Source organism: Cheilinus undulatus, linkage group 20 (genome assembly GCF_018320785.1).
Source record: "Cheilinus undulatus linkage group 20, ASM1832078v1, whole genome shotgun sequence".
NCBI classification, from domain to species: domain Eukaryota; kingdom Metazoa; phylum Chordata; class Actinopteri; order Labriformes; family Labridae; genus Cheilinus; species Cheilinus undulatus.
In genome coordinates, this window is record NC_054884.1 from 22,501 (window position 1) to 30,594 (window position 8,094).

An 8,094-nucleotide genomic window follows, 5' to 3' on the forward strand; every position below is an offset into this window, starting at 1 on the left:
GTCATTATTATCATACCATTTGTGTCGTTGCAGGATCTAAAGAGGGTTCTGTCATTCCCTCCCTACCCCGGGGATTACCTCCATCCTGTGGTTTATGCCTGTACAGCTGTCATGCTGCTGTGTCTGCTGGTCTCAATCATAACCTACATACTACATCATAGGTCAGAGGTCAACTTTAAATCAGACTGTCCACCATAGGTCAGAGGTCAACTTTAAATCAGACTGTCCACCATAGATCAGAGGTCACCTTTAAATCAGACTGTCCACCATAGATCAGAGGTCACCTTTAAATCAGACTGTCCACCATAGGTCAGAGGTCACCTTTAAATCAGACTGTCCACCATAGGTCAGAGGTCACCTTTAAATCAGACTGTCCACCATAGGTCAGAGGTCACCTTTAAATCAGACTGTCCACCATAGGTCAGAGGTCACCTTTAAATCAGACTGTCCGCCATAGGTCAGAGGTCAGCTTTATATATTGTTATATGTCAGTGTAAACGTAAGTCTATAAATCACAGTAGTGTACCTCATCAGGGCCTTTTCCCTTGCTTTTATTACAGTGATATCCGTATCAGCAGGAATGGATGGCACACACTCCTCAACTTCCTGTTCCACACCGGATTGACATTTGGAGTTTTTGCTGGTGGGATCAATCAGATCAGCTTACCACTCGTGTGTCAGACTGTGAGTCGATGGTTTTCTCTCTGTCTCAGATATAAACGGTCTGGATGGATGGATGTGGTCTGTGTGGGACCGTTCTGGGGGTTTGACAGTCTGGATGGATGGATGTAGTCTGTTTGGGACCGTTCTGGGGGTTTGACAGTCTGGATGCATGGATGTGGTCTGTGTGGGACTGATCTGGGGGTTTGACAGTCTGGATGCATGGATGTGGTCTGTGTGGGACTGATCTGGGGGTCTACATCAGGCCTCATTTTTCCAACCCTATGAGATTTCTCTTACCCACACATCTCACCGGTTCCTTTAAAACAAGGCTAAAAACCCTTTTTTTTCAGTTTTTCTTTGTGTTTTAATGTCACAACATTTAAGATTCAGCTGTTCATGCGTCATAGAAATACATCTATCTGATTTTTGCGGATGATTATATTTATTTGCTAGAAAATATCTGAGTACTAAAATGAAGTTTCTGAATCAGTATTGTTACGCTGACAGGTCCTTTACACTGTCCAACAAGGATGTAGTGTTGTTGATGCCTTCCTGTGTGCTTTTTTATACATTGTCTCCCTCATTCAGTGAAAAAGTGCAACATTCATGATTTCATTCCTGGAAGGTTAATTCTGGTAGTTACATTTTTGTAATAAAGTTTTCTCATCAGTGTTATATATAAAACCAGGATGTACATGCAGCCAAAACCAGTACGCACATTAGCCCGACTCCTTAAGAGTATTTATTGATTTTTTATTTATTTGTGTGTGTGTGTGTGTGTGTGTGTGTTCTGTGTTTGACAGGTTGGCATCGTGCTGCATTATGCATCTTTGTCTACTATGATGTGGCTCACATTCACTGCCAGGAACATCTGCAAAGATGTCTCCAAAGACCCCCTCCACCTCCCAGATCGCCATGGCCCCGCCCAAACCCGGGCCAAACCCACCATTCTCAGGTGAGCCAATCCTTAAGTGGATCAGTCCTCAGGTAAGCCAGCCAGGAGGCATGGCAGTCTTCAGGGGACCCAGTCTTCAAATAAGCCATTCCCTGAGCGTATGAGTTTTCTATCAAGGGTGAACGTTACACAAATGTAATGATCAAAGTGGAGACGGCTGAAACTCGTGTGGATTGGGGTGCTGGTAAAGAAGGCCCCCGTATATACAGAGACCATAGTCCTCAAAGCACTGGCCACAGGATCCATTCCCAGTCCCCATGTTGTCTGATGCATGTCTGTGCTCGCTCTCCTCCCCCTCTCTCTTCAGCTGTCTAATCCAGGTAAATGCAAAAAGCCCAAGGAAAAATGTTTGACCAAAAAGCTCATTGGAACTGAATAATGAAGTGTGAGAGAGCCGGGAAGCACCCCCCTCACTGAAGTGATAAAGGAGACTGTCAAGGTCAGTTCATTGATGCAGAATGTTAATTAGGGTCCTCGGGCAAGGACCTGTTGTATCTGCTCCGTTTCTTTCTTCTTATTATTCCCTCGTCTCTTTGAACCTTAATTTGATCCCCTAACCATGCTCAAAAACTCACCAAAATTGGCACACACCTCAGATTCGGCGAAAAATTTGATAAAAATGAAAAAAAAAAAAAAACCCAAATATGCTAAAATGTGCTCTCTAGCGCCACCTAGGCACACTAAAACCGCCCTTACGGCCAGTAGGAATGTCATAGAGAGATCAAACCAACGTTGAAATGCTCGTCTCATCGAGACCCACAAATCACGCGCTGACACCCCTAACTTATCTCAAACAGGAAGCTGGCAATTTGCCTTTCAAAATAAAATTTTCCAGGAAAAAGGGCTCCGAACAAAATGTATCTTCTCCTAGGCTGTAAATCGTATCAGCTTGAAACTCGCAGAGAAGACACACTAGGCCATGCTGATCAAAAGTTCTTGGGGAATTTGTTGTTTCTCAAACGGTTTCCGAAAACCAAGCCCTCGAAGTTGGTCAACCCCAAAGAAGCCCTCCCTGCTGCTCCCATTCAAATGAATGGGAGGGATAGAATACAGCTCCACACAACCTGTGGAAGTTAGGCCTCTACACAAAAAACCAAAGATCCTACAGCTTTAAAAATGACATGGATGGATTCCTGACAAAATTTACTACAAAATGTCTTATTTTTACAGAGATTTGGTCTAAATTGTGGCATCTGTGAGGGGAGATTCAAAAAGATTTCAGTCAATTTCACTCCTGATCAAGAGAGCAGTTAGTGATGATGTCACTCACTGATTGACAGATCAAAGCAGCTGGAATGCAGGCATTAGTTACCGTGGCAACCGTGCAGACACAGAGGGCGGGGCTGAGCTCATGAGCTCTGATCACACACACACATGGAGCTGTTCCAATAAAGCAGCCCATTTAAACAATGCTGTAACAGGATGGTGGGACTGTGGGTGGCTTCTCGTCCACATACAGTCCCCCATAAAGTCTTTGGCGACGTCAGTCCCCAAAGACAGCCACACATATAACCCATATGAAGTGAATGGGAGAGATGGTGCATTTGTGTGTGTGGTAGCGCGCAAAGAGCGCATGAGTGTGTGTTTGTGTGTCTTAGAGATGCAGGTGTTTTGAACATTACAATAAGCTTACCGTGCAGCTGGTCATGTGACTCACTGAAGGCGGGAAAATGGAATGCGTGAAGGGACACACCTCAGTCTAACTTTGAGCAGGTCAAAGGGTCAAAGAGAGATGAAACCCTCAAAGTGGAGGTCAAACAGGCATGAGGGACGTGCGACACACCGAGGACCCGTCCAATGCTGCTTGCAGCTTTAATTTATTCACTTAACTTGTTAGGCTAGGTTTGATCAGGGAAGAGAGAGGAGGGAGGGGGAAGTTTATTTAGTTATATTTGCCTTTAGTTTACAACATTTGGGGTTATTTAGTCATTTTGACTTTTCTGTATTGATTAGTAGTCTTTTGCAAGCATTTATTAATTGTAAATCTTGTTAGTTTGTAAATATAAGTTAACATAAACAAGTTTCAGGGAGGGAAGGGAGGCCAGGTGAGATGGGGGGGAGGGGGTCAGGTGGAGCTTAAATATGCAGCACCTGTGTGAGTGAGAGTGTGTGTGTGTGTGTGCATATTTGAAATCCTGCAGTCTGCTGCTGTGGGAGAGACACCATGGATCAGTTGTACATTTCTGATGCACTTTCTAAAAAACAAGAACGATTCAGAGCTCTGAATCCTGCTGTCTGGTGCCATCATTCTCCAAGGCTTCACTTCTGCTGGTCTCCATCCTAAATTAAGGTGTATTACCATCATAAACCTTACATGAAGTGATAAAAATGTATTTGAATTAAAACATGAAGCAATATTTTATGAAGTATTATGAATTGCAAATGTTGTGATTGACTGTTTTTTATTCATCATTATAACAAACAGCTCAAACATTAGCATTAGCATTAGCATTTGAGGAAAAGAGCCACAAGAATAAAAATAACAAAAACTGCTAATAAATACTGAGTGATGAAAATAATGGTAAAGTGAAACTAAAACTGATAATCCAGTTCTAAAATCATTACTTTACCTAGTTCACAAGTATTTTTGTGACTTTGAGTTTCATCATTTAATATGTGTAATATTTGTTACATGGACAGTTTTCATTTGTGAAAATGAAATGTTTGTGAATGATAAATGTTAAAGGGGGAAAAAAACACACCTGAAAATAATACAATTTGCCACCATTACCACTCAATTGCAACATTTTTCCTCAAATCAGCCTCAAATAAATTAAATTAGTTCATAATTTCTCACTTACTTTTCTTAAATCCGAATGCATTTTTATCACATCATTATTCGAAACTCATGAGATTTTATGACCTCCACTTTTATCATTCAATTTACGTTACTTTTACCCTGCATAGTTTTCAGGTAAGCCAGCCAGGTTTTGAGTCAGTCAGATGAGCAAGAGAGGAGGTGAGTCAGTCCTCATATTAGCCAGTCAGGAGGTGAGCCACCCTGGAGGCAAACCAGTCCTGAGGTGAGCCTGTCTTCAGGGGATCCAGTCCTCAAGTGAGTCCATCCTAAGGTAAGTCAGTCTTTTGGTGAGCCAGCCAGAATGTGTGTCAGTCATCAGGTGAGCCAGCCAGTAGGTAAGATGGTCCTCGGGAGAACTCGCCGTATTGGCAGGAGTTAGGAGACAGGAAATAACGGACACAGTACACCGCTCAGTTTTTAGAGAGCATCTGACAAACATCACAACCAATCTGATGGGATTATCTGGCGATGAGTAAGACAGAAAGCAGGATTCTAATCCTGTGGCAGACAAGCTGATGTGTGTTGACTTTGTGATTAATTTAATACAGAAATTGCGCCCTCTAGAAGGCAAGACAGACACACAAAGGGAGACAAAGGAAATCAACTTGGAGGAACCACAGAAACAAACAACAGAAACACAGCCAGAGCAATGACACTCACTGAATACAACAGCTAGCTTAGTGCATGATGCTAAAGAGAGAACTCAGACTTTTTCATTCTGCTGAATCTGAAAGTGTACATTTTTCTGGTTTGAAACATCCTGCAGGTTTTACCTGGTCAGTGACGGTGTCCCTCTCATCATTGTTGGCGCCACGGCGGCGTTCGGTTTGGAGAACTATGGCAGCAGAGAAGGCGCTTTGTAGTGAGTACTGGTTTATTGGATCATTTTCATGAACGCTTTGATGAAAAGAAAAGTTGAAGAACCTCTGTCCCTCTTTTAGTTGCTGGATGGCATGGGAGCCGAGTCTGGGAGGTTTCTACGCCCCTGTGGGTCTCTTGGTCCTAATTATGTTTGTGTACTTCCTGTGCACCTTCATCCAACTCAAACGCCATCCAGAGAGAAAGTACGAATTGCGCATACTGAGCGAGGAGCACCAGCAGCTTTCATCCAGCGAGTCCAACCATCACTGCCACACCGACCCAGGGGCGTCTGCTGGAACAGCCTCAGACTGTCCCACATTTGCCACAGGTGTCTCAGTTCTGGCCAATGAGCACTCATTTAAATCTCAGCTACGGGCGACAGCCTTCACACTTTTCTTGTTCATGTCGACCTGGGCGCTGGGAGCACTGGCAGTGTCTCTGGGTCACTTCTTGGATATGATCTTCAGCTGTCTGTATGGAGCTTTCTGTGTCACTCTAGGACTCTTCCTGCTCATCCAGCACTGTGCCAAACGGGACGACGTGTGGCATCGCTGGTGGGCATGTTGTCCGTCAAAATCTAAGAGCGATGAGGTGAGTGGAGAGGGACAAAGCCACCTGCAGGAAGTCCATCAGCCTCACTGCCAGCTAAGTTCACCATGTTCAGGGAAACAGCCACTGCCCTCCCCTCACCTGCAGAATTCTTACAAACTGTCCTCGCCTCTACAGAGCCCCACAGCCAATCAGACGGCCCCCTGCTGTGTCTCCACGGTAAGTCCTGTTAGTCCCATTCCAATTTCCCCCCTTGCTGAGCCACTGTCTTTGCCCCATCCACAGTCTCTCTCTGATGAGCTCCCCCGCCCCATGCTGCCTCTCCAGAGCTGCCTTAGCAACCGAGCAAAGTCCCGCTCCTTCAATAGGCCCCGCCCCTGCCTGCAGGACTACCGCTCCCACCTGGCGTCCAGCAGTATGGATGGAAGCATGCACAGTTCTCACTTGGACAGTCCACATGCTGTGCCTCACCTGGACAGCTCCTCACCTGTTCCCAGCAGTCCACACCCTGAGCTCCAGCTGCCCTGCCCAAGTCCTCACCTGGATCAGCAGCTGGCATCCTGCCAAAGCTTGCAACGCCAGACATCCTGCCATAGCGTGCAGGACTCCCTTGCTGCTTGTCACAGCCATGTACCCAACCTGCATGACAGCATCACTTCCTGTCATAGCCTTCTTCTGCCTTCTCAAGGGATCCACACCTGTCAGTGGCACCTGTACAGCTCTGCCGATCATGCGTCCTCCACCAGCTGCTGTGAAAAACCCGACGCCTTCTCCCCAGAGTACCAGCACAACTCAGACAGGTTCTCTTCAAATATCGGAGAGAAAGAAAAGGACAGTCTGAACGTCGAGCTGGAGTACAAAGTTTATCCTCGAAACACTCTGCCACGACCGCATCATGGCGTCAGCCGAAGAGGAGCCATCGGACGAAATCGTAGCCTGCAGGAAGACGGCCTGTTTGGTTCCGATGCCACAGGAAACATCCGGACTGGCCCCTGGAAGAATGAAACCACTGTGTAGTTTTCTTCCAAGTGTATGTGTCCACACTGTAGTCCTCTTACGCCCATAATATGTTTGGGTGTCCAGACCTTCAGCTTTAACCTCAAACCACCTCTCAAGTTCTCAGTGAGGAAACATCTCCCGTTATGTCCCTGTCTAAGTGTTCCTCATTTCAGAGTGATGTCAATCTCAATAACTCTATTGTTCTTAGATGGGTATAATAAAGTGATAGCCAGTGTTGGGGACTGTTGGAGTTCCTGTTTTAGTTTCAATAATATGGGTACTATCCCTTTACCCTTTGTCCCCACAGAGAGAGAGAAAATCCATGACAGGGTCCATGGACTTCAGTTCATCAGTCAGTCTCTATATTTACAGCACCAACTTATAACCAAAGCTATCTGCAGGGTGTAGACCAGGGGCTCCTGAACTGTTGAAGTTTAAAGCTTCAAAATAACAGTGCCAAAGACAGCGGGCCCCCAGTGCCCCTGAAGGTGGGCGCATATAGCGACTTTTAGTTAAAGTTCAGCATAAACCTCAACTAGGATCTGTTGTTGTTGTTCTTGTTTTTTTAATTAAACAGAATAAATTTTATGCATGTATATTTACAACAATCAAAAGAAGATACAAATTCAGTTCAATTGAGAATGCTCCCAGGGTTTCGGGTGGCATCTCTAGACCCCTCACAGGGTGGTCCCGACCCCAAAAATGGAACCATGGTCTAGCATGTAGTCTTGATTGTATTTTTAGACAGACCCACATTAAAAACCCTTTTTTCATTCTGTGAACAATGATAAAGTAAGATGTTCCTTTTCTCAGTCTGTGAACAGTACAGTAATATGAAGCATTACTTTTCCCTGTCTGTTAATAGTACAGTAACATTACTTTCCTCAGTCTGTCCATGGTATACTACACCGCGTTCCACATTATTATGCAAATGACATTTTATCTTATTGTCCTTAATATTAATGCAAATGACAGTCGGGGTATTTTGTGGTCCTCAGCTGTTAGACCATAATTCAAATGTTTTTGAACAAACTTCATAATGATAACCATTTTTTAAAAAATAAAAACCTCAAAATGCTCTGTTCCATATTATTAAGCACAACAGAGTTTTAAAAGATTTTGTTGGTTGTAAAGAAGTGAAAATTGTCATTCGTTTAATCTGCAGCATTAGGAGGTCATATTTACTGAAATCAAAGCTATTTCAATCAAAAACATCTGAACAGGCCCAGTTCCATGTTAACATAGGAGCCCTTCTCTGATATCTCCT

At 44.4% G+C, this 8,094-nt stretch overlaps 1 protein-coding gene across 1 annotated transcript; it reads left to right on the plus strand.

The window, feature by feature from the left end:
• Window positions 1–39: 39 nt before the first annotated feature.
• adgra1a (adhesion G protein-coupled receptor A1a) lies at window positions 40–6,845 on the plus strand. The gene is made up of 5 exons (XM_041815590.1): window positions 40–161; window positions 561–684; window positions 1,467–1,618; window positions 5,185–5,280; window positions 5,360–6,845. The coding sequence occupies exons 1-5, from the start codon at window positions 112–114 to the stop codon at window positions 6,843–6,845; spliced, it is 1,908 nt and encodes a 635-aa protein (XP_041671524.1). The 5' UTR covers window positions 40–111.
• The last annotated feature ends 1,249 nt before the right edge of the window (window positions 6,846–8,094 follow it).